This window comes from Loxodonta africana, chromosome 4, assembly GCF_030014295.1.
Source record: "Loxodonta africana isolate mLoxAfr1 chromosome 4, mLoxAfr1.hap2, whole genome shotgun sequence".
In the NCBI taxonomy this organism is placed as follows: Eukaryota; Metazoa; Chordata; class Mammalia; order Proboscidea; family Elephantidae; genus Loxodonta; species Loxodonta africana.
In genome coordinates this window covers 70582318-70609589 of record NC_087345.1, presented here as the reverse complement: position 1 = coordinate 70609589, position 27272 = coordinate 70582318, and the positions used below count along the sequence as shown (strand labels likewise).

At 41.1% G+C, this 27272-nt stretch overlaps 1 protein-coding gene across 2 annotated transcripts in view; it reads left to right on the top strand.

The window, feature by feature from the left end:
• IRAK3 (interleukin 1 receptor associated kinase 3) overlaps positions 1 to 27272 on the top strand; it is a 79143-nt gene that overhangs the window by 39557 nt on the left and 12314 nt on the right. For both annotated transcript variants that reach the window (XR_002787813.2, XM_003405583.4), the window contains exons 6-8: positions 2176 to 2240; positions 6791 to 6905; positions 11026 to 11144. Coding sequence is in view for 1 of the 2 variants with exons in the window: in XM_003405583.4 (XP_003405631.3) it covers positions 2176 to 2240; positions 6791 to 6905; positions 11026 to 11144 (299 nt within the window). In the remaining variant the exon portion in view is untranslated. The remainder of the gene's footprint in view (positions 1 to 2175; positions 2241 to 6790; positions 6906 to 11025; positions 11145 to 27272) is intronic.

The following is a 27272-nucleotide window of genomic DNA, read 5'->3' as shown; positions in this document are numbered from 1 at the left end:
TCATTTTATTGACTGCCCTTGACCTCGCCCTCCAGCATTATCTCGTAGTGTTGATTTTCTCAACCAGCTCTCCCAACGGACTAGGTTGTTAAGTTCTTTCAAGAGCTCTTATTTATCTTTGTGTCCCAGTGCCTTATTGCAGGGCCTGGTCCATAGTAGTTTCTCAGTAAATGTTTGTTGGATGAATTGAATGATGCACATATGCCCTGTTCATGAATTTAGTTGCTAATCACTAGGAGTAAATAGACAGGAGGTAATGTACTAAGTCCTGCAAACCCTGTTCCCACACTGTCTTTTAACTGCCTTTTAAGGTAGTAAAGGAAACCCTGGTGGCATAGTGGTTAAGAGCTACAGCTGCTAACCAAAAGGTCTGCAGTTTGAATCCACCAGCCACTCCTTGAAACCATGTGGGGCAGTTCTACTCTGTCCTGTAGGGTTGCTGTGAGCTGGAATCGACTCGAGAGCAACAGGTATAGTTTTTTGTTTTGGTTTTAAGGGGGTGAATAAAAGTATGGTTGGACTTTTGCTCTCTGATTTTATCTCCAGCCCCTCCTCTGCTTCAACGCATGTGTGTATGCATGCACACACGCACATTTCCATATACACACACACACACTTATCAGGAAAGATTTACTGAAACCACAGACTGAGCAGTGTTTAAAGAAATACGATTTTGTAATATTGGGACATTAATTTCAATCACCCTTCTTAGAGGGACTGAGGTGGTGAAATACACCAGATGTGTTAAAGCCGTGCTTCTCCACTGTAATATGCACCTGGATCACCTGGGGCTCTTCTGCCAATGCAGATTCTGATTCATCAGGTCTGGGCCAGGCCTGAGATTCAGCATTGTCACCAGCTCTCAGAGAAGTCCACGCTCCTTGTCCAACAAACAGTTTGAGCAGCGAGCCATTAGAGTGCTAGGTTAGCATAAACACAAAAAACAGCTGCTTCATTTTTCAGGTGAAGGAAACTATGACCTTAGCAAGATTAATAGGTACCTAACTTAGTTTTTAACTTAGTTTTTAACTTAGTGTTAGACATGGGACTGATAAACAATCCTCTTGGCTCCCAGGCCCATGCTCTTTTAAAATGTAAATTCTGATCAAGTGGTCCTTGAAAATGGCTTGTTAGCCTGGCTTATCGCTTCTGACTTCCTGGCTTCACTTGGAAAATAGTTTCCAGAATTCCCGTTGGATTTCTGTTAGTATTCCTGAGAATAGGGTTCTAAAAACTCTGCCCTCTTTAGTGATTTTCAAATGATAGGATGTAGGAGCATACTTGTTAGCTGCCTGTAAGTCAAAGTTGCAGATGTGACCATTGTGATCCACAGGGTTTTTTGGAAGGAGATCTTCCTAGTCTGTCTTAGTCTGGAAGCTCTACCAGAACCTGCACTGTAGCAACAGGCAGGGCTCCACTGACAGATGTGTGGTGGCTATGCGTGAGGTGCGTTGGCAAACTGGATCCCCGGCACGGGAGGCAAGCATTCTACTCCTGCCCTCAGCACCATACTTAACTTCAACCCTTTCTCTTTTGTTTTAGAGGTTAGGGACCTGAGGCCCAGACACATGCAGTGATGTAAGTGTATTAAAGTATGGACAACAGTGCCAGGTACAGAGTAGGTGTGAATTCATTATTTGCTCAATAAAAATTCATGCGTCAGCCTCTGAACTAGCTTCTGAAGCTTCTTTGAAATAAGGGGATACATTTTTCCTTTGCATCATGAACCTGTCTTTCCAAAATTAATACAAAGGTGAACTCGAGCCTGCACATCCAAATGACCCTCAAATGCCGAATTAGTGAAATTTTGCAGCAATGGCAAGTCTCAAAGAAGCTGCCACTTCTAACCAAAATATAGCCATTGTGAATTAGATTCTTTGTGAGATCAAGTGGGGTGTTTCTGTCATGGGATTTTCTTTGAATACATATACTATATCTGAATTTATGTAAATGTTTGCAAAATATGGTAAGAGTTTGAATATAACATTTGGCAATGTAATAAATTTTTTGAAAATCTGATGAAAGCTGAGGCTGCTCTGCCCGGAAAAATGTTCATATGCACGTACATCAGAACGTGCCTATCATTTCAGGGAGACCACGGGCCCTGGCTTAAGGATCCCAGAAATAGAGATGCTTTTCTTAATTTTTTTTCTTGTCTTTTTATATGATATTTAGGAGAAAAAAATGCTATGTAAGAAACAGTGGAAGAAGTTTTTATCTGAGCTTGAAGTTTTACTACTGTGAGTATATTTTGTCTGGAATTTCCTGCCCTTTTTGCCTGGTCTTCATCTTTGTTCATCTTTGATTCTACAGCACAGTGCTTGGCATGGTTGGCTATAATAAATGTGGGTCAGATGTTAGAACTCTGGGTAAATTTTTGACATCTGCTTTAGTATATTCCTTAAAATACATTTTAAAATAGACCATTTATATAATTCACTTGACCATATTTTAGCAAGAACATTGAAACTGCCACCAGGAAGTGGGTTAAATCATGTGTGACTAACATGGTTCAATGTAAAATAATCCTTAGAACAAAAAAAAGAACATTAGAATTGTATATATTTCACCCTTTCCTTAGAGACATTCGAGTCCAGAAACTGTTTCATCATTATAGTCCTTTGCAGAAAGAGTTTCAGACAAAGGACTCAAGTGCTTTTGATGTGCATATTATTTTCTGGGAATTCATTTATGAGTCTAAGGGTCCTTGGAGACAAATTAAAATGACTTCATTTTCATATATATTCATATCTGCAGCTGTGCAGCCTGCTTCATCAAAGGCCCCTAACCCTATAGAATCCACTCATCACCCTTTACCAGTACAAAATGTTCTTTTCAGATGTTTTCTGAGCCAATGTGGTGGTGGGGGTGGGGGGGAGCATTATGCTGAGTCCCTCTCTTTTTATATCCAGGACCAAAAACCAAGAGGTGCTAATCTTAAAAACTTAATATATACGTGTCTTAGCTAGCTAGTGTTTCTATAACAGAAATACCACAAGTAGATGGCTTTAACAAGCAGAAATTTATATTCTCACAGTTTAGGAGGCTAGAAGTCTGAATTCAGGGTGCCGGCTATAGGGGAAATTTTTCTCTGTTGGTTCTAGAACAAATGTCCTTGTCTCTTTGGCTTCTGCTTCCTAGTTCCTTGGATATCTCCATGTGTCTTGGCATCTGTCATACCCCATCTCTCTTGCTAGCTTGCTTTTTCTCTCTTTTATATCTCAAAAGAGATTAAATCAAGATACTCCTGCCTAATTAACATTACAAAGACAACTCATTCCCAGATGGGATTATAACCATAGACAGAGAGGTTAGGATTTACAACATGCATTTTTGGGGAGACATAATTCAATCCATAACAATACCATTTAGTCCATAAAAAACCAAAATTGTAATAGTGGAGGATTTTTATGTTTAAGCTTTATTTGTTTACGAATAAGTAAGAGAGTTAAACCTTTGAAAAGTACAAAAGGGTAAACTGAGAAAAGATTTTCTCCCACTGTTATCATACAGCTACCCAGTTGATTTTCCCAAAGGCATCAGTGTTATCAGTTTCTTGTATATCTTCCCAGATTACATTTTTGCATAAGGAAATACGCATTTTGTTTTCTTATTTTCTTCCTTTCTCAGGAGAGGTAGCATATACATACACAGATAGTTCATTTTGCTTGTTTTAGAATTCTGTATTTTATTGATGGATTTTAAATTTTTTCTTTTATTATTAAAAAATAATGCTGCAAATGAGGAAACCCTGTGTGTATGTTATTTTGTACATGGTTAAATACATAAATTTCCATAAATAATATTACAGATCAAATGGTTATGTGTATTACATATTACCAAATTATCCTCCAATACGTGTTATACCAGTTTACACTAATACCAGTAATATATGAGATTGTGGTGTTCCCCACATTCTTGCCAAGCTAGTGTGTTTTCTTACCTTTTAGTTTTTGCCATTCTGATAGATAAAAATGATTTCTCAGTGTATTTTAAATTTCCTTTTCTATTATAAGTGAGATTAATAATCTTTTCATACATTTAAGAGATAGGAAACCCTGGTGGCATAGTGATTAAGTGCTACAGGTGCCAACCAAGAGGTTGGCAGTTTGAATCCGCCAGGCACTCCTTGGAAACTCTATGGGGCAATTCTACTCTGTCCTATAGGGTCTCTACGAGTCAGAATCGACTCCATGGCAGTGGGTTTGGTTTTTTTTTTTTTTTTAAATATACTGTTTTAAAGTTGGAAACCCTGGTGGCGTGGTGGTTAAGTGCTATGGCTGCTAACCAAAGGGTCGGCAGTTTGAATCAGCCAGACACTCCTTGGAAACTCTATGAGGCAGCTCTACTCTGTCCTATAGTTCTACTCTGTCCTTCTTCCTCTTCTTAGACATTAAGGTATGGATAAGGCAGACACAGCCCTCTCTTCTTGGAGCATACCATCTGGAGTGGGGTTGGGAAAGAAGTATGTGAGTGAACAGGCAATTTCAGTAAACTGAGTGATGAGATGAGGTAGTATGGAGCTTGGGAGAAAGAGGAAATGATCACTTGGACTTGGGGTAGGGGAGCAGCAGATTAGGCTTCTAAGCTGACCTGAAGGTTGAGTATTTCTGTTTTAATGTTAAGAGAATCACTTAAGACCTAAGACTTTGTACTGTAAACTCTTTAGAATCTGGCTTCTGTTGCCTTTTATCCCTCCTTCCTCAAGGGAAGGAAATGGAGCTAATAATTTTTGCTGATTTGGCACTTGTCTAAGTTTTACCTTTCATTGAATTTTCATAAGAACCTCAGGAAGTAGACATTTTAAATACTATTTGCGTTTGAGTAAACAGGCTCGGAGATGCTAAATAACTTGCCCAAATTCACACAGCTAATAAATAGAAGAACAGAGATTCAAACCCAGGTTTTTCTGTCACTCAAGTTGGCTTGCTCTGCCACACCGTGGTGCCTTATGCCAAATTCAGTCTGTAGTCTATAGTAGGTACTCAAAAATATTTATGGAACCGATTTTGAAAGGTATCAAATCCTGCCAACCTTCAGGTCTGTATAATCTAAAATCCTACTGGTTTCAAAGTTTGTAGCAAAAGGATGGATAGGGCAGGTCCGTAGGCTTAAACCCATGATCTCTCTTCATGGCATCTCCTTGTTCCATACCTTGCTAACTCCCAAAGGATCCATTTTTCTGCTTGATCAATAATATTTTAAAAGAAGCAGTTGGTCCTTTCTGCTCTGTTAGTAAGAGATCAGGGCACTGAACTATGGCTGTGTCTATATGAGGTCTTCTATCTACTGCTTTCCAAAGGATTTCTTTCTCTTTGAATTGTCTTAAATTGCAGGAGAATCACCCAACTGGTGGTATAGATCAGTTGTTTAGACAGCCAGAGACACCAGCTCAATTCCTTTTTCAGTCCAGTGCTTTTCATTTTGATATGGTCTGAATCATAATAGGTGTACGAATCTTACACATACCTTCTGTCACTGAAGTTTTTGACTTTTTTTTAAAGTTTCTCTGTGTTTGTGTATGTGTTTATAGGAAAGTTTTACTACTGAAGAAATGAATTATAGACCTGTATTTCAAAACTTTTTTAGAACGGCTTTATTTTAATATACCCAAGCATGCCAAGGCATAGTAGGTGTTCAAGAACTAATTGTCAAATTGAACCAGGTTCACCGTGTGCGTGAATTTCATGTTTTGTATTTCACGATTGTTACTTGGTTCCATTGGTCTCTATAGTGATGATACATTCATTCAAGACGTAGAGTCTTTGTTAATCTAAAACCAATTCCAATTGATTCTGACTCATAATGACCTATAGGACAGAGTAGAACTGTCCCATAGAATTTCCAAGGAGTGGCTGGTAAATTCGAGCTCTTAACCGCTGTGCCACCAGGGCTCCTCTTTGTTAATAAGCTAATAAATTATTACTAGAAAGGAGTCTGAGGAATGTATACTGTAAAAAAAAAAAAAATGTAGTAACATAAAAATCTGTGATGTAAAATTAGTGATGTTTTACAGCATTGAACTTTACTATTCACATGGATTATGAAATTTGGTGACGATATTGGATGTCTCTTTTAGCTGTGTGACTGGCATCTAGCACAGTACCTGACATAGTACCAGAAAAAAAAAAAAAATCATTGCTGTTGAGTTGATTCCCAACTCATAGCAACCTATAGGACAGAGCTGCCTCACAGGATTTCTAAGAAGTAGTTGGTGGATTCAAACTGCCCACCTTTTGGTTAGCAGTCATAGTTCTTAACCACTGTGCCACCAGGGCTCCGTCTAACCTGGTAGTACTCAATAAATGTTTAATGAAAACAGTCTCTGTTTCCTTTTGTTTTCGTTAATTTACTTACACATGATGCCTAAAGCAATGAAGTGAATAATTTCAGTTGCATTATGTTTAATATATTAATTTATTTAATAAATAAGTCATATTGTGCTTAATAATAATAAGTTAATATCAAATAGTGTTGTATATTTTTTGTAAAGTTTCCAACATCCTAAATCTTAAAAATTTTCACTTTCTTTAAATTTTCTGTTTTACATTAGGATATTTTATTCATAGTTCTATGACCACAGCCAGTCAAAAAGAGTACCTAGTATTTTTAGAACTCTGTAGACCAATTTGGAAAGCATATCTCTGTGTGATGGGTCCAATGAAATTACTTCTCCCTTGGTCGGGTTTGTATCCTGCTTTAGGCTCATTCCCCATCCCCTCCTAACCCCCAAACCAGAGTATTGTTCATTTCCTATTTGAATATGGCTTTGAAAATCTTTTGTTTCAAGGTTTCATCATCCAAACATACTGGAGTTGGCTGCATATTTTACAGAGACTGAGAAGTTCTGTCTGGTTTATCCGTATATGAGAAATGGATCACTTTTTGACAGATTGCAATGTGTAGTAAGTCATATCTGTTACTCTGCCTGGTCCTCTGATTCTGTGTAACCCCAGGGGAGCTGCTAGAAACCTGAGCGCGCCGGGAGGCCAAGGTGTGTTCACAAGAGGGGATAGCAAAGGATGCATTTTCCAAGGAAGGACAGCACTTCTGCATGAACTAATTTCTTACTCTTAAAAGGCTATATAAATATCTGAGTTATTCTGTGTTGTGCCACACAGTTGCCAAAAATTTGCTAATCCTTACTCATTATTGATTCTATATATCTCTAGAGACTTTATATCAACCACGCTTATTTCTCGAATAATTTTTATTTGTATAACTTTATAAGAAGTATCACTCAATACAAAATACAGATATGAAGGTGATACAAACTCCTGAAAGAGGAGAGGTTTGAAGAACACCATGATTTCTCACAAGATTTTTTTTTCCTTTAAATAATATTTTGTTGTGTTTTGGGTGAAAGCTTACACAGCAAGTAAGGTTCTCATTTGACAATTTCCACATAAATTGGAGTGACATTAGTTAAATTTTTCACAATGTGTGAGCGAACTCTTTAATTGTGTTCTGGTTGTTCCATCTCTAGTTTCCCTGCCCCCTTATCTTCTCATCTTTGCTTTAGGTTAAACGTTGATCTTTTGTACTCATACAGATGGTTTTTTAGTAGAGCACCGATCCAATGAATAATATCCTTTATTTTTGTGTCCCTCTGCTTTTCTCTAAAAGGTGATCTCAAGGGATAGTTTTGGTCTGAGATTTAAGGAGTGTCTCAGGGCAATAATCTTAAGGAGTCCTCTGGTCTCAGGTGGTCCGGTTAGTCTGGCCTTTTTTAAGCATTTGAGTTTTGTTCTACATTTTTCTCCCATTCTTTTTGGGATCATCTATTCTGACCCTGGTCAGATCAGTCAGTGGCAGTAGCTGGATATCATCTAGTTCTTCTGGTCTCAGGATAGTTGAGGTTGTGACTCCTGTAGGCTATTAGTCTTCACATGATATTTTTGAAGGATAAACTTGAAAATCAATTCTCAATAGAGTGTTTCAGTTAGGAGGAAAATAAAAACAGATTACTCTCAACTACCCACACTATTGTGCCACAAATAATTTAAAAATCTTAATGAAATTTAAACATAGTTACCTCAGTATCCATGTTTTGATAAAGCTAATAAATATTAAAATTATTTGGTATTTCTATTGTCTCTAAAGAGGCCTACAGCCATTACTGGAAATAGAGGAAAACTCATCTTGAATTAAAAATAGGTTGTGGCAGAATGAAGAAAACCAATGACACAAGGAAGCAATTAGCCCAAAGGACTAATGGACCATATTAACCACAGGCTTCACCAGTCTGAGACCAGAAGAACTAGATGGTGTCTGGCTTCCACCACTGAACATATCGCTCTGACCAGGATCGCAGTACAGGGTCCCAGACAGAATGGGAGAAAAGTGTAGAATAAAATCCAAATTCACAAAAAAGACCAGACTTATTAGTCTGACAGAGACTACAGAAACCCTCAAGACTATGGCCCCTAGACACCCTTCTGACTCAGAACTGAAGCTACTTCCAAAGTTCACTTTTCAGCCAAATGTTGTTGTTGTTAGGTGTCAGTGAGTTGGCTCCAACTCATAGCGACTCTGTGTACCAAAGAATAAAACACTGCCTGGTCCTGCGCCATCCTCACAATCATTGTTATGCTTGAACCCATTGTTGCAGGCACTGTGTCAATCCATTTCGTTGAGGGTCTTCCTCTTTTCTGCTGACCCTGTACTTTACCAAGCATGATGTCCTTCTCCAGGGACTGATCCTTCCTGATAACATGTCCAAAGTATGTAAGACACAGTCTCGTCATCCTTGCCTCTAAGGAGCATTCTGGTTGTACTTCTTCCAAGACAGATTTGTTCGTTCTTTTGGCAGTCCATGGTATATTCAGCATTCCTCACCAACACCACAATTCAAAGGCTTCAATTCTTCTTCGGTCTTCCTTATTCGTTCGTTGTCCAGCTTTCACATGCATATGATGCGATTGAAAATACCATGGCTTGGGTCAGGTGCACCTTAGTCTTCAAGGTGACATCTTTGCTTTTTGGCACTTTAAAGAGGTCCTTTGCAGCGGATTTGCCCACTGCAATGCATCTTTTGATTTCTTGTCTGCAGCATCCGTGGGCGTTGATTGTGGGTCAAGTAACGTGAAATCCTTGACAACTTCGATCTTTTCTCCATTTATCATGATGTTGCTTACTGGTCCAGTTGTGAGGATTTTTGTTTTCTTTATGTTGAGGTGCAATCCATACTGAAGGCTGTGGTCTTTGATCTTCATTAGTAAGTGCTTCAAGTCCTCTTGACTTTCAGCAAGCAAGGTTGTGACATCTGCATAACACAGGTTGTTAATGAGTCTTCCTCCAATCCTAATGCCCCGTTCTTCTTCATATAGTCCAGCTTCTCGGATTATTTGCTCAGCATACAGATTGAATAGGTATGGTGAAAGAATATAACCCTGATGCACACCTTTCCTGAGTTTAAACCACGCAGTATCCCCTTGTTCTGTCCAAACAACTGCCTCATGATCTATGTACAGGTTGTTATCCATAATTTGTTATGATCCACATAGTCGAATGCCTTTGCATAGTCAATAAAGCACAGGTAAACATCCTTCTGGTGTTCTCTGCTTTCAGCCAGGATCCATCTGACATCAGCAATGATATCCCTGGTTCCACATCCTCTCCTGAATCCGACCTGCATTTCTGGCGTTTGCCTGTCAATGTACTGCTGCAGCCACTTTTGAATGATCTGCAGCAACATTTTCCTTGCATGTGATATTAACGGTATTGTTTGACAATTTCTGCGTTCAGTTGGATCACCTTTCTTGGGAATAGGCATAAATATGGATCTCTTCCAGTTGGATGGCCAGGTGATGAATGAGCACTTCCAGCACTGCATCCGTTTGTTGAAACATCTCAATTTATATTCCGTCAATTCCTGTAGCCTTGTTTTTCGCCAGTGTCTTCAGTGCAGCTTGGACTTCTTCCTTCAGTACCATCGGTTCCTGATCATATGCCACCTCTTGAAATGGTCGAACTTCAACCAGTTCTTATTGGTATAATGACTCTGTGTATCCCTTCTATCTTCTTTTGATGCTTCTTGCGTCGTTTAATATTTTCCCCATAGAATTCCTTCACAATTGCAACTCGAGGCTTGAATTTTTTCTTCAGTTCTTTCAGCTTGAGAAATGCCGAGCTTGTTCTTCCCTTTCGGTTTTCTATCTCCAGCTCTTTGCACATATCATTATAATACTTTACTTTGTCTTCTGGAGCCACCCTTTGAAATCTTCTATTTAGTTCTTTTACTTCATCATTCCTTCCTTTTGCTTTAGCTGCTCGACGTTCAAGAGCAAGTTTCAGAGCCTCTCCTGACATCCATTTTGGTCTTTTTTTTCTTTCCTGTCTTTTTAATGGCCTCTTGGTTTCTTCATGTATGATGTCCTTGGTGCCATGCCACAACTCATCTGGTCTTTGGTCATTAGTGTTCAACGTGTCAAATCTATTCTTGAGATGGTTTCTAAATTCAGGTGGGATATACTCAAGGTTGTAGTCTGGCTCTGAAGAAAATTAGAACAACTCTACGAGAGCCAGGGTACGACCTTGAGTAGTTGAAGTTGAAGAAATTTAGAACAGGTCCATGAGAGCCAAAGCCAAATATTAGACAGGTATATTAAACAAACAGTAACACCTGTGAGGAATGTGAAGAATGTGCTCCTTGGAACAGTTAGGTACCCAAGAGCAGATGCCCAGAAGCAAAGGTGAGAAGGTAGGAAGGGAGGGAAACCGGAGGAATGGAAACAGAGAGCTCAGGGTAGAAACAGGGAGAGTGCTAACACATTGCAGGGATTGCAATCAATGTCATGAAAGAGTTTGTGTATAAATCGTTGAATAGGAAACTAATTTACTCTGTAAACTTTCACCTAAAGCAAAAAAAAAAAAAAAAAAAGGTCGTGGCACACCAAAATGTTGATTCACCCAACCACACCTCCACTTCATTATCTGTTTTGGCACACTTCTGTATAATGTATGTATACATGCATAGTTTTAACTCAGAAAATGCAAGCAAACCAATTACTGTTGTCTTTTTAGGGTAAAACAGCCCCACTCTCTTGGCACATTCGAATCGAGGTATTAATTGGAACATCCAAAGCCATTCAGTACTTGCACAACACTGAACCATGCTCAGTCATCTGTGGCAGTATATCAAGGTAAATTATCCTAGAGTTCTTTATACCTGAAAGCCTCCTTTATCACTGAAGGTGAGTGCTACTTCACACCATTCTCTGTCGTTTTCCCGGTATGTATGTGTGTGTTTTTAGAAATCTCATCTAAGTATTTAACTTCTTACATTTTTGTTAATGAAAATGTGTCTACCAAAGTAAAAAAGCTAAATTTATACTGCCAAAGGGAGAGCTTAGATTATCTTTAGGAATTATTAATGAACAATGTGTGATAGACTGTTCTACGCATTTTATTAATTATACCTGAGAGCAAAATCGTATTGATCTCACTTTTTTTTTTTAGATTGAGGTTTAAGTAACGTATGGGGAATTCCTATAATAGCAGTAAACAGCAATTAAGGCAGCGTTGGATGGCACAAATGGTTAAGTGCTCAGCTGTTAACTGAAGGGATGGAAGTTCTAGTCCACCTAGAGGTGCCTTGAATGAAAGGCTTGGCAATCTACCGCTGAAAAATCAGCCATTGAAAACCTTACGGAACACAGTTCTATTCTGATACACGTGGGGTCACCATGAGTCAGAATCAACGGCAATGAGTTTCTTTTAAATAGCAATTAAAATTCTTAGTCCTTGTGTCTCCAGTGTCCCTGATTCCACTGAGCCTGCTGCCTCGTAGCTTTATATATTAATCTGTGATAAATCGAGCTGTCCTCTAGTCTTCATGTTTGAGACATGAGAATATTAGAAGCAAAGTGTTGTATCTTTTATCTTCTCCAATAGACATAAAGAATCATTCAGATAGAGTAGGTATCCTGTAGCAAAGCCCCACCTGGTGAATTTTTCCTATGCGCACTTTCTTGACTCTATCCAAAAGTAGGTAAATACGCCTTTGCTGAAGAGCAGTGAGGAGTGAATTTAAAGGCTGCTATCTCTTCTGAAACATCTCCCAGTATCCTGAAAAGGCTTTTCATGTGCTTTTGACTCGAACAAAAGAGGAACTGATTGCTTATTTGTTTGTTTTTCTGGTGAAATTAGCTCCATATAAAGACTCTAGATTTTCCCTTAGACATGGGGGCCGAGGGGACACCGACAGATGTCTGCTCCAGTTGCAGTGTGGTAATTCATCAACTGCTAGTGACTCCAGAGTATCAGTATAGAATCAACGCACCCTCATGGCACCTGGGACATTGTGGGACAGTGAGGATCCCAGGGGTTGGTGGAATCACCCGTTAGGGTTGTGTTCTGAAGGGCTGAGATGGCCACCCCCAAGCTAACACACCCCTTTTCCACCCAGCCAGCATAATGTCTGGAGTTTTGCTGTACATACTTGTTATGTATTGAATTGTGTCCCCCCAGTATGTGTGTTAGAATCCTAACCCCATACCTGTGGATTAATCCCATTTGGCAATATGGTTTTCTTTGTTATGCTAATGAAGCCCTATCAGTGAAGGTTGTGTCTTAAACCTAGTCGCTGCTGAGTTATAAAGAGAGCATAGACACAGAGAGAAGGGAGCACAAACTGGGGAAGATAGAAGCACATGCGAGAGTTGCCAGGAACCAAGGAACACTGGGGCTGTAGAAGCGGAAACAGGGATGCCAGAGAGACAGCCTCCCCCCATGGCTGGTGCCTTGAATTTGGACTTCTAGCCTCCTCAACTGTGAGAAAACAAATTTATGTTCTTTAAAACCACTCTGCTGTGGTATTTCTGTTACAACAGCACTAGGAAACTAAGACAATATTCTTCCTTTGGTGTAAACTTTAAAAATAAAAGCATTAGCTTATTTGAAATCCCAAGCAGTACTACATTAATTTTATTAATTTTCATTTTGTGTGGTTGAGTTCAGCAAATCCTTTCCTAAATGTAGAGTTTGGGAGAGTGGGAAGAAGGAAGAGAGTGTTGGGGTTCTGGTACTTGAAGGGTGAGGGAGAAGGGAAGGCCAGCACCTGGAGCATCAGGGTGGAGAGGGGCACAATACGTGCACTGGCTGTTTCACAATTGTTTTTCATGCCAGCATTGGCTGAGGCCATTTGGATGTGATTCTCCAGCATCTCTCTCCAGGTGTTAGTTAGAGCACAGGCTGTCGGCCCTGATTCCACCATTTTCACTCTTGGTTTGCATCTTAGTGGCTCTTAGTGTCTTCACTTAGTGGTTAGTTTCTAGGCAGGTGCCCAGAAAATAGTCTCAGAGGGAGAGATTTGCCTGCAGGAGGCCCATTAGGGAGTGCCCTTATGAAAAACGAACATAAGGGAGGGAGGGAAGGGGACAGGATTGGGCAGGGGGAGAAATCGAGTTGTGATTTTACTGTAACAGAGGCCTCACCTGATGCCACGTGGAGCACTGAAGCTGTGTTAGCCCTTCAACGATATTCCAACCCAGTTAAGATTATCAAGTATTTGCACCCCCTGCTTCCCACCAGTCTTGGAGTAGGGCTATAACCTTGGGTAAAGCAGGTCCCTTCCGCCAAAGACAGTTCCCAGGTTGGGACTCAGTTGTGAGCCAGTCCTTGCTGTGCTGGGGCACAAGTGCATCGGTCCTGGCTGGGCACCACTGCAGCCACCACAGTTGTGGAGGAAGGTTTGACAGGAAAGAGCTCTGAGAAAAGTGACCCAGGGATTTTTCTTTTTCATGTACCTTTCTCCCCACCTTCTTCCCATCCTTTCCTCTTAGCTCCATGTCTCCTAATGTTTAAATCAGATCTTCCACTTAAAATGTGATTTTTGAGCAAGTTGCTTAACTTCTCCAAGCTTCAGTTTTTTCCTCTGCAAAATGCTAATAATAGAATAATCATTTCTATCTCTTAGGATTAAATGAGATAATGTACACAGTGCTTAGCAAAGCGTATGCACTTATGAAATGGTAGCTCCTATTGTTATTGGTCAAGAAGTGGTGGGGATGGTTGTGGCAGAAGCTAAGAGATGTGGTGGCCAATCAATGCTGTTACTTATCTCTCTTGTCAGTATATTGTGTTTCAAAAGTGAGCCCACAAACTAGGCTCTATTTTAAGTAGAATCACTTCTCCTTTGCTAACATATGCTTACAGAGCATCTTTTAGCTTATAAATATTTCTGGAACATCTGTTGTGTGTAGAGCATTGTATTAGGCCAAAATGGGGGGAGGCATTGACAATAACAGTCTTCTCCTTAAAGGTTCAACCTGGTGACCAGAGGGATAACATAAACCTAGAAAATATATAGTACAAAACCAAATATGCCCAATGCGTGGTTGGTCTGAGAAGACTTCCTCTAGTTAGGAAGTTCTAAGCCAAGACTTCGAAGAGATGGGTCATGACAGTAGATTGGTAGAAAGAAGTAGGGAGAGTATTCCCAGTGGAGGCAATCATTTTCTCAAGGGAATAGAGTAAGGAATTGACAAATATATAAAGAAAGCGAGAAAAATTGGTTGGTTGGAGGGGAAAGGACTAAGCCAAGATGAGACTGAGGAAGAATAAGGAATATGGTGGGCAGGTGATTGTATGGGAGCCTTGGATGCTAACTAGGCTGGTGAATCAGGCTCTAGGGAGGGACTATGAGGCATATATGGAGCATAGGTTGGAGTACAAAGGTTCCGAGTCTCTTAGGTGGTCTTACCAGTTAAAAGAAGGCCAGATTTCCAGCAGGTATGCCAGGTACATGGCTGGATGTACCAAACAGTAAAATCTTAAATACCACTACTGGACAGAATGCCGAACGGGTAGTGTAGATACAGAGTACTGGGATGGTTACAGTTATGTGCCAACTTGGCTAGCCCATGGCTCTCATTGGTTTGGCAGATATTGTGTAATCATCCATCATTTAGTGATTTGACGTGAGTGGCCAATCTGTTGAAAGAGGAGTTTCCTTGGGGGTGTGGCTTGCATCCAATATATATGAATGTTCTGTCAGATCTCTCTGTTTCTTGATCCTGCATCCAACTCATTGTCCTCTGACCTCTGGTTCTTGAGATATGAGCCAGCAGCCTACCATCTCACCTGCCGATTTTGGGTTTGTCAGCCCCTGCAACCATGTAAGTCAGGAGAAGCCTCCAGCCTGATGCCTGACCCACAGATTTAGGACTTGCCAGCCTCCATAACTGTGTGAACCATTTCCTTGAAATAAATTTCTCTTGATATATGTTTATATACATACGCTTCACTGGTTTTGCTCCTCCAGAAAACCCAGGCAAGTACTAAGGCAAGTACCAAAAGAGATCTGATCAGAAACAGAAAGAATTACATTGAGGAGGTAGGATTTGAACTGGAAATGCAACTGGCAACATATTTTTTGTTGGTGAGAGTGCTGCTGATGACTGTTGACATTCTGGGTTTTCCAAAGCATTCAAGGACTCAGGGAAATCCTGGTGGCGTAGTGGTTAAGTGCTACGGCTGCTATCCAAAAGGTCGGCAGTTCAAGTCCACCAGGCACTCCTTAGAAACTCTATGGGGCAGTTCTACTCTGACCTGTAGGGTCTCTGTGAGTCGGAATGGACTTGACGGCAGTGGGTTTGTTTGGTTTTCAAGGACTTAAACTGTCGAGCTAAGGTTCGGGGTCACCAATAAAAAGCATAACTTACATACACTGGCAGTGTAACAATGCCGTACTCACGTGGAGAAGAGACAGACAGGGTTGGTGTTCTGCACATACTCCTCTTATGCCTCGCCAGGAGTAGATATAGGAATGGGATTGGCCAGGTGCCATATAACACACACATGAACAGAGCCAGAGAGCTTATTTGCTGTAGCAGGGAGGGAGTTTTCCCAATAATGAGAAGGAAGAGGGAGAGAGAAAGAGACATCATTCCCAGACTCCATTATCAGGGCTCGAGGCTTCTGTTTAGGTAGTCCAGGTCGGGGTTGGAAAGGTGCACCATAGATTGCTTTCCTACTTTCCCAGCATAAACAGTTCACCCGTAGACTTTACCACCCAGGCATATGTCAAAGGGTGGAGTTCTGGGGCTGTGGACATTTGTTAGAGGATTGTGATTTCACAAGGGCTCATCAGTGCATCCCTGCCTGTTCCAAAGCAAATCAGGCATTGAACTCTCACCTTTCTGCTGAGCCTGCCAGCAGAGATGTTAATTAGTGCCAACTATAACGATTTTTTTTTTATAACGGTAGAGTCACCCTCTTTTGTTTGGTGATGTGCACACCTGTTCTCTGGAAACTGGAATGAAACCAATTCATTTCATTCAGGCCACTGAATGTCTGTCAGATGGTAATGACATTCAGTTCCCAGTAGTCACAGCCCAGTGTGAATTGGCTGACCTAGATTACCTTCCTGAGGCTCTTTTAAATGAATTCTTCACCTAGCGCTAAACCTGGACCTCCTTGGTTCTTGGTTCCCCTGTGTACAGCCCTGTGCTTTAGGAAGGTCTGAAATTCCTTCCTCTTCTGCTTTTGTCATATGAATTTTCTAAATCTTTGTAAGAAAGGCAGCTTCTCGGAGGGATGCCACTTCATTGCATAGCCACGGTATTTGGTTTTAAAAAAAGGGCGTCTCAAAATCTGTGTTCAATAGTGACCTTTTCCTTGAGTGAGTGAGGGCTCTGTTTTGTTGGAGTGAGAAATGGAAGATAGTGTTATCTTTATTTTCTTTTCTGTATTTGGGCCTCTGGCTGATGAGTCACAGGAGACTTTATCATAAGTCATTTGACATTATTAAATAATGGTTTTTAATAAAATGAAATAACATGGAACAATGTGCGTAAAGCGAGATTAAGTGAAAAAAGCTGAATTGAAGTAGTATACAGTATATAACTTTGTAAAACCAAAAATTCTTGCATAAAAGAAGATTTGTCTGCCTTGGGGATTGTGCTCTTTTAACATCTGTCTCTATAGAATCAAACTGACAACAGCACCTCGAAAGATTGTGAAGGAAACTTAGGGGGCAGTGAGTTTATGTTAATGGGGGGAGGAAAATGAGGATGGTTACAACTTGAAGAATGTAATCAATGTCACTGAATTGTACATGTAGAAATTGCTGAATTGATGTTCTGTTGTGTATATTCTCAACAATAAAAATAAAATAAAGTATTAATTTTTTTTTTTTTTTAAAGATTAAAAGTAAAGCCTACCAAAATATCAGTAAGGCTTTATTTGGATGGAGGGGCTCTGGCTTATTTATTTATTTATTATAACTCTTTTCTACTTCTGCTTTTTTATATTTTAAAATATTTAAGAAGGATGTTCTACTCTTAAAATTTAAAAAAAATTATAAAAAAATGATTTGGCATTAAAACCTTTCACTCTTAAAGCAAATAATTAGTAGAAGGTCCAAGAAAGAGTCTGAAGTTACTAAATGAAATCCTAATGTTACAATTTGACTCATTCTCTGTAGTTAATCCCATCTATAAAGAAGCCTGATAATCTTATACCTCTGTGGTTTTTAAAAATAGTTTAAGAAATGGAGATTGCAAGATACCCAAAGTATGAGCAATACTTTTGTCTAAGCAAAATGAAATGGTGTCGACTTTGTCACTGGGGAGGGAGAAGAACACAGGAAATCTGGACTCAAGCTCGAGTCCTACATCATGCGCTTGGGCCACAGTTTTCTCGCGTGTACATTTAAAGCCAACGAGGGTGATCCCAAGTGGAATGTCTCCCTTACAAATTCTGTGACATTTACACCTGCATGTCTTCATACTGTGCTCTATACTCGCAAATCTAGGGATTGTGAGGAGGGTGATGTGACCCCACACTCTCTTATAGCCTGGCCAAGCCTTCCCCCATCAGCTTCTGAGCTGGGATGATCAGTTAGGGAGGTACTTTCAGAGACCAGCCCATCCGAGGGCAGGCCTTAGGCAAAACCCTGAAATGCCTGTTGTCCAGAAGTACCTTTTCCCTGCTCTCTTCTCTGCCTTTCCCCAGAATCAACAACCACCCTAGTGACCTCATTGTTGTCTCTATCTCTTGTTAAAGGTATGGCCTTTGGGGTCACACAGATATCAGAGCAAATCCCTGCTCTACACTTCCTAGTAGTTTGACCTTGGGCCAAAGCAAAAAGACCAAACCCATTGCTGACGACTCGAGTCCATCTCATGACAAGGCTATAGGACAGAGTAGAACTGCCCATAAGATTTCCTAGGCTATAATCTTCACAGACGCAGGCCACCACATCTTATTTGATTTCCTTGGAGCTCTGTTTTTCCTTGTCTGGAACTGGGCATGATAGTACCTGGTCTCCTCACAAGGCTGTTACAAGGAGTGAGTGAGATAATTAAATAAGCACAGCCCAGGGCCTGACGATAAGCTGTAATAATGGTTTGCACTTGACTACTAACAGAGACTGGCAGTTTGAACCCACCCAATAGTGCCATGAAAGAGAGTCCCCGTGATAGGCTTACCTAATGATTACAGCCAAGAAAACACCATTGAGCTCAGTTCTACTCTATAACATGACATACTCGCCACGAGTTGGAATCTACTTAATGGCAATGGGTTTGGTTGTTTTGCATGTGTGTGTGTTTTGGTTTAATGCAAGACTGGAGGTCCCTGTGTGGCACAAACAGTTTGCGCTTGCCCCTTCCACCTCCCTAAGCGTCTCATCTAACTTGTCTTTGGACCCTTGCCATCATGGAGGGCCCAGTACATTGTAAGCTGGCCTGCTCCATTTGGGAGCAGCTCTGGTTATTAGAACTTCTTTTATATTGAGCTGAAATCTGTCATCCTGTGAATCGCTCATTAGCTTTGTTTTACCACTGGAATTATGTGTATACAGCTAAAGGAAAAAAAAAAAGAGATAAAAGTTTATTTCAATTCTGCTTTATAATCAACAGTTTCATAAACTTTTATGAGTAGTTGAAGGAAAAGATGCTTCTTTCAGTTAACTGTAGTAAATTAAAGAGGACAGGGAAGTAGGGCTAGGTTTTAGTCCTTGCTCTGCCATTAACAAGTTATTTTGCAAAGAGCAAGTCCTTTCAACAATCTGGGCCTCATTTTCCTCTTTTGAAAAAGCAGCAGTTATACTGATGACAAATCCGTTTCATCTCACATTCCATCTCTGACTGATTGGTAGTGACTTCCCAGGCACAGTGTTGAAAGGGAGTCTGGGGTGAGTGCTGTCTGAACTCAGTGTGTTTGCCAAGGATATGGGAGGATGACTTGGCAATACTTGGGCCATATATGGAGCCCTGGTGGCACAGTGGTTAACAGCACAGCTGCTAACTGGAAAGGTTGGCTGTTTGAATCCACCAGTGGCTCCTTGGAAACCCTATGGGGCAGTTCTACTCTGCCCTGTGGGGTCACTATGAGCTAGAATGTACTCAACGGCAATGGGTTTGGTTTGGGGCCACATATTTTCCATTCCTATACTGAGTGATCTAAGCTTACTCATGGTTTCAAGTCTTCTTAATCAACAAATTGATTATCAACAAATATTTACTTAGTATCTTATAGACTTCAGGTCCCTATGTGGTGAAGCTGATTTGCGCTCCACTTACTAACCTAAAGGTTGGCAGTTTGAACCCACCCAGTGGTGCTTCCAAAGAAAGTCCTGGTGATCTGCTTCTGTAAATATTATGGTCAAGAGTACTCGATAGGATTCAATTCTACTCTGCAACACATGGGGTCACCATGAGTGGGAATCGACTTGACAGGAACGGGTTTGGTTTTTTTGGCTTATTGTTGTTGGTACCATCAAGTTGATCTTGACTGATAGCGATCCTGTAGGACAGAGTAGAACTGCCCATAGGGTTTCCAAGGCTGGAATCTTTACGGAAGCAGACTGCCACACCTTCCTCCCATGGAGCAGCTAGTGGGTTCGAACTGCTGACCTTTCAGTTTGCAGCCAAGTGCTTAACCACTGCACCGGCAGGACTCCTCTTGGGTTTATTAGGGTCAATGTTATGCTTATGCAAACAACATAAGATGGTATCTATGTAAGTGCCAAAGGGCATAGTACAAGATGTACAATAGGAGCTTGGAGAAAGGAGTCAGAGTAATCCAGTGAAAATTTCATGAAGGAAGGAGTCTTATGGCTGCATAGAAGATTTGAATAAAAATAAGGGAATGAGGAGTGCTTTGCAGGTGAGGGGAACAGATGAAAGCAAGCCCAAAGCAGCAACAAGCCCAGTTTCTCCTGACTACATTGGTAAACACTGTTATATTAAGGGTAGCTGGTAGCCTGTAGGAGGATTAAGGAGCATGATGCAAGCCAGAGGACGTTAGACATAAAAGCTCACTGAATAACTTATTATTAATCCTCTCAGCAACCCTGAGATTAGGTATTTTTGTTATTATCTCAGTTTGACCGCAGAGAAAACTGAGGTTTAGAGAGGTTAGTTACTTGCCTCTGTCACCCGGCTGAGAGGTCTGATCCTATGTCTGTGTGAGTCCAACAGTCATGCTCTTATTAGGTAATTAAAGGTGTGCAGCATTTTTTGAGGGGGGGAGGTTAGCATTACAGGGGAAACCCTGGTGGCATAGTGGTTAAGAGTTTGGCTGCTAACCAAAAGGTCAGCAGTTCAAATCCACCAGATGCTCCTTGGAAACCCTGTGGGGCAGTTCTACTCTGTCCTATAGGGCCGCTATGAGTCAGAATCGACTCAGCCGCAATGGGTTTGGTTTTGGTTTAGCATTACTGGGAAGCCCCGGTGGCACAGTGGATAAGGGCTATGGCTGCTAACCAAAAGGTCTGCAGTTTGAATCCACCAGCCCCTCCTTGGAAACTCTGTGGGTGGTTTTATTCTGTCCTATAGGGTCACTATGAGTTAGAGTTGACTCCACGGCAATGGGTTTTAGCTTTCCTGGAGGAATCCCTGGAGTGCAAACAGTTAAGTGCTCGGCTACTAAATGAAAGGTTGGCGATTCAAATCTACCCAGAGGCACCTCAGAAGAAAGGCCTGGTGACCTACTTCTGAGAGGTTACAGCCACTGAAAACCATCTGTAGGGCAGTTCTGCTCTGAAACATACGGGGTTGCCATTGTGTTGTCAGAATCGACTTGACAGCAGCTGGTTTGGTTTTTTGCGTTAACATTATTGGGGGAGACCCTGGGTGGTGCAAATGGTTAACGTATTCAGCTGCTAACTGAAAAGTTGGAGGTTCTAGTCTACCCAGAGGTGCCTTGGAAGACAGGCTTGGCAATTTACTTTGGAGAAATCAAAGGGAGCACTTCTACTCTGACACAATGGGGTCGCTATGAGTCAGAGTCGACTAGACAGCAGCTAGGAAGCATTACTGAGCATACCTGGCCGGGATTACTGGGAGCAAGTTGGCTTCATCAGCAGAGATGGTGAAATTGGAAAGGAGAGGAGAACGAACATAATTAGTATGTGCAGATTTGGAAATGTTGATGTTGGATCCCTAGTGAACGGGGCAGTAGGCAGCCGATCTTGCGGTGGAGATTAGGCCTGGAGATAAGTATTTGGAATCGTAGCCTTGTTCAAGGAGTGAGGGAGTCAATAATAGCTTTCTAAGAAGAAACTGTCAAGGGCAGGGCTCAGAACACCCACAGGAGGAAGCAAAGCCACATTTCAAAAATATTTTCAAGATGTCTGGTGGTTTATTTGGCCCAAAAATGTCTTAGTAATTTGAACCCTTCAAAGAGAATGTTATAAAAACAACATTTGCTTCCAGATGGCAAAATTTCAGGAAGAAAAGGATTTAAAGAAAAGAATCTTGAAGAGTTGCAGTCTGTGTTCTTGGCAAAAGACCCTCACAGTTTTATTTGGGAAACGAAGACGTTTTTGAATTACTGGATCACATAAAAGCATCTGAAAGCTGTGAACCTCCTTGTTATTTACATCCAGTCCCTTAGTGAGCTTAATTGCTTTCACATTTATGAACAATTTTAAATGGAAATGCATTTTGTCTCACAGCATCGCTTTCGGCTTTTCATCCTTGGCATTTTTCATCCCTGACATTTGTTCCTGTTAATGTTTCCAAAGCAAGGAGATAGTCTTGGTGAGCATTTCTCATGTTTTCTATAAGGTCATGTTCTCTAATAGGTATTGCTGTTTGTCTCCTGCCAAGTGAAACGGTTTCTCATACAAGGGAGGTGGTCTGGGAAAGAAAGGAAGGTAGAAGCTAGTTGCCGAAATGTGGATTTCTTAAAAAGGGAAATTAGTGTATAGATCATTTCCCTTCTGAGGAACTAGAAGGCCTGAGTGGCTGGAAAAGGGATAGGGAGCCACAGATTGGCCCCTTCTAGATGAAGGGCAATGCCCTACTGGACACCAAGCCGGCAGACCTGGTTCAGCACTTGTCCTGAAGACCCAAAGTTCCCCAGATTTAAATATATATATATACGTTTAAAAACAATCATGCTTTTCCGTGGCAAACACAGCATTTACACTTAAATTCAAATCCTGGATTATAATCTAGGCATTTTGTCTCACTTTATATTTAAGGTCTGAGAGAGTCTGCTAAATCAGGACACAAACTGGTGACCAAAGAAAGCAAGTCTCATTACAAAGTGGCGTTTGTTTGCAGGTGTGCAAAAAAAAAAACCCAAACCCACTGCTGTTGAGTTGATTCTGATTTATGGCAACCCCATGTGTTACAGAGTAGAACTTCTCCATAGGGTTTTCTTGGCTGTGGTCTTTATGGAAGCAAGTTGCCAGGCCTTTCTTCCATGGCACTGCTGGGTGGGTTTGAACCACCAACCTTTAGGTTAGTAGTTGAGTGAAAGCCCCTGAAATAATTGTCCCAGAGACCCCTGCAGATAGAAAAATTAAGCAACATTCCCAATCATGATCCAAAGTCACCAACTTATGTAGGGTCTCACCATCTCTTCAATGGACAAACCACTGTTCCTTCTGCTAGAAGAATTATCCAGAGAGGTGATGGCCTTTCTGTTGCTGGAAATGGCCTTGTGAGGGAAAAAGAGAAGAAAGAGGCTGTAAAAACGCTAAACTGAAGGTATGGAAACCTTGGATTTTTTTTCTGTTTCTAGTGAAAAGCCGTCCTTTTTCATTATATTATGATTTTAGTTATTTTATGTTGTCTTTATTTTGTTAGTCCATTTTCTCCCCACAGGATAAACGTAGTCAGTTGACCTGCTTGGTAGCTGAACGTACTTTATATTTGAAAATTCTGTTCAAGGAGAAAGAATTAGGGTAGAATTGATTGTTGAAGGGCCTTTTGTGATTCCCACTTTTCTAAAACAGAACATCCCTCTTCCTCAGCTACCATTAACCTTTATTTAGAGCAGCGTAAATCACAGGACTGAAAATTTATGTTATACTCTGAAGTTGGCTTGTAAACAACTTGTCTCTTCACCAAATATCATTATTCAAAGTGTAAATTCAGTGCCCTGGAACGATTTCAGATTCTTACCGATGGCTTCTCGCTGAGTTTAAGCCCTTCGTGGGTTTTGTCATATAACACATCGTCTGTGGTTCCGAGCTCACCTCTGCCTAACTCTAATGGAAGCATGAGCCACCTGTTGCTGAAAGCTTTCTACCAGTTTGGGGGAGGGTCAAAGAGATGGAATAGATTATGGGCTTTGTTTTACTTGTGTATGTCTGTATGTACTTCGAGAAGATCTTCCGGGATACCAAGCATATCACAAAGTCAGCTTTTTGTATTCTCATGGTTCTCGCGGCATTCTAAGTTATGATTCTATACCTTCTTGTTTGCTGGCTGGGGTGGAGGAAGAAGAGGGCTAGGTGCTCAGTATTGGAAATCTTGAATTCAGAGCTTTTCTATCCTTCTCCTATCCTGAAATGAAGTGGGAGTATATGGAAGAGAGCCAGGGTCTTGGGTCCTGGCAGCAAGAGTGAGTGAACCTCTCTGCCCACCTCACCTCCTGGTGAACCCAGCAAAATCTTGTATTAAAATGCCGCGACATCCTGAAGGATCAGGGTACCGCCAGTAGCTCCAGACTTGATCTGAGCATGCGCATCGTAAACCTTTGGGGAAAATAATTAGAGCTGAATGTTTGTTCTTGTCTAGCACTGTGAAGAAGGTAGAATCTGACTCCAGTGAGTCCTCACCTTGAAAGGGGTGTCAGGACAATCAATATTTTTCGAAGTAGGAAAATGAATGGTAAGGAGTGACCCAGATGGGCCTGGGTAAGACCCAGGCTGGCCTTAGCAGCTGCCAGGTTTGGAATATCTGGAGAGAAACGATACGGTAAGGAGAAGAATGAGAACTATGCTCAATGATATACATCTTGGGGCCTCTCTGACTGTCTCCCTATAAATGCAAGGGTCACAGCAAGATAAGGGGAATTAGGGCTTACAATAAGGTAGGATTTTTGGATATTGCAATTCTCCTGCCACACTTAAAGGAGATAAGAGTGAAATAAACGCTAATGTATGTTATTCTCTATATATACTCCAAGGGCTCTTGGGAGTCATTTTATTTTCCCTGTTGAAAACCCAATCTTAGACAAAGTATGGGCTAGATTATTGTGGCCTTAGCTTCATATAGGATTCCTCAAACTGCAATTTCTCTCTATATAGGTAGTATTCAGAACAGTTAGGAGCCCTGGTAGCTCAATGGTTAAGCACTGGGCTACTAATTGAAAGGCTGGCAGTTTGAACCCACCCAGCAGCTCCAAGGGAGAAAGACCAGGAGATCTGCTCTTGTAAAGATTACAGCCTAGAAAATCATATGGGGCAGTTCTGCCCTGTCACATGAGGTCGCCACAAATCAAAATCAACTCAACAGCACCTTACAACACGACAACTCTGAGTAGTAATAACCCCTACAATTCAGATCTTTGGAACTGCCTGTTGGCCTGCTCATACAGGAACAGCAAGACCTCTGGGACTTTTTGTAAGATCCACTATTTGCTTCAGAATTGAGAATTCATTGTTCTTATCCAGTATCTATTACCATTTTTAATAATAATATGGAGTACTATAAATATACCTACTGACACCTTGGGTGGGTGGTACAAAAAGCAAGCCTTGAATAGCCTTAAGGAGAATTGAGAAGAAGGCAAATTTTTCTTGGCCTACCCACCTTCTCTGTCAATAGCCATCTGCTCTCTTATGACTGTTTACTAATTGTCATCTTCGTGATTGTTAGCTGCTTTCGCGTCGCCTCTGACTTGTGATGACCCCATACCCAACAGAATGAAATGCTACCTGGTCCTGCACCATCCCTATGATACTTTGTGGATCAGACCATTGTGATTCATAGGGTTTTCATTGGCTGATTTTCAGAAGTAGACCATCAGGCCTTTTTTCCTAGCCTATTTTAGTCTAGAAGTTCCGCTGAAACCTGTTCAGCATCATAGCAACAGAGTGGCCTCCACTGACAGACGGGTGGTGGCTGCACACGAGATACACTGCCCAGAAATCAAACCCAGATCTCCCACATGGAAGGCAAAAATTCTACGGCTGAACCGCCAATGCCTCGCAATCGTCAGCCTCCTTTAGCTCAGCATTAGGCACTAGGCTGTGCACTTTATATTGTCCATATCAGTCCTATAAGTTTCGTTGTTTCCCTCAATTTCACATGTGAGAAAAGAGGAAATTGAGGCTTCTGGGGTAAAGTAACCCACCAACAGTCACCCAGCAAGGAAAAGGCAGAGCTGGGGCATGTGGAATGTGTCTCCCTCTTGGTTTGTCCTTTCCCATCTCTGCTAAGACAGCCCTTCTGAGGTAATAGTAAGCTGATCCTTACTCTTGGCCAAGATGTTATGTGATTATCAAGGTTTTTAAGTGACTACAGCATAAACCCCCCCACCATGTGTCTGTCAGTGTGTCGTACTGTGGGGGCTTGTCTGTTGCTGTGATGCTGGAAGCTATGCCACCGGTATTCAGATACCAGTAGGGTCACCCATGAAGGACAGGTTTCAGCTCAGCTTCCAGACTAAGACAGACTAGGAAGAAGGACCCGGCAGTCTACTTCTGAAAAGCATTAGCCAGTGAAAACCTTATGAATAGCAGCGGAACATTATCTCATAACAGTGCCGGAAGATGAGCCCCCCAGGTTGGAAGGCACTCAAAAGATGACTGGGGAAGAGCAGCCTCTTCAAAGTAGAGTCGACCGTAATGACGTGGAGGGAGTAAAGCTTTCAGGACCTTCATCTGCTGATGTGGCATGACTCAAAATAAGAAGAAACAGCTGCAAACATCCATTAATAATCAGAACCTGGAATGTACGAAGTATGAATCTAGGAAAATTGGATATCGTCAAAAATGAAATGGAACTCATAAACATCGATATCCTAGGTGTTAGTGAGCTGAAATGGACTGGAATTGGCCATTTTGAATTGGACAATCATATAGTCTACTATGCTGAGAATGACAACTCAAAGAGGAATGGTGTTGCATTCATCGTCAAAAAGAACGTTTCAAGATTTGTCCTTTAGTACAACACTGTCAGTGATAGGATAATATCCATATGCCTACAAAGAAGACCGGTTAATACAACTGTTATTCAAATTTACGCACCAACCACTAGGGCCAAAGATGAAGACATAGAAGATTTTTATCGGCTGCTGCAGTCTGAAATTGATCAAACATGGAATCAAGATCCATTGATAATTCCTGACTATTCAAATGCGAAAGTTGGAAACAGTAGTTGGAAAACACGGCCTTGGTGATCGAAACAATGCCAGAGATCGAATGATAGAATTTTGCAAGACCAACGACTTCTTCATTGCAAATACCTTCTTTCACCAACATAAATGGTGACTATACACATGGACCTCTCCAGATGGAACACACAGAAATCAAATTGACTACATCTGTGGAAAGAGATGATGGAAAAGCTCAATATCATCAGTCAGACCAAGGCCAGGGGCCTACTGTGGAACAGACCATCAATTGCTCATATGCAAGTTCAAGCTGAAACTGAAGAAAATCAGAGCAAGTCCACAAGAGCCAAAATATGATCTGGAGTGTATCCCACCTGAATTTAGAGACCATCTTAAGAATAGATGTGACGCATTGAACGCTAGTGACCAAAGACCAGACGAGTTGTGGAATGACATCAAGGACATCATCCATGAAGAAAGCAAGAGGTCACTGAAAAGAAAGAAAAGACCAAGATGGATGTCAGAGGAGACTCTGAAACTTGCTCTTGAGCGCCGAGCAGCTAAAACAAAAGGAAGAATTGATGAAGTAAAAGAACTGAACAGAAGATTTCAAAGGGCAGCTTGAGAAGACAAAGTATTATAATGACGTGCAAAGAGCTGGAGATGGAAAACCAAAAAGGAAGAACAAACTCAGCATTTCTCAAGCTGAAAGAACTGAAGAAAAAATTTAAGCCTTGAGTTGCAAT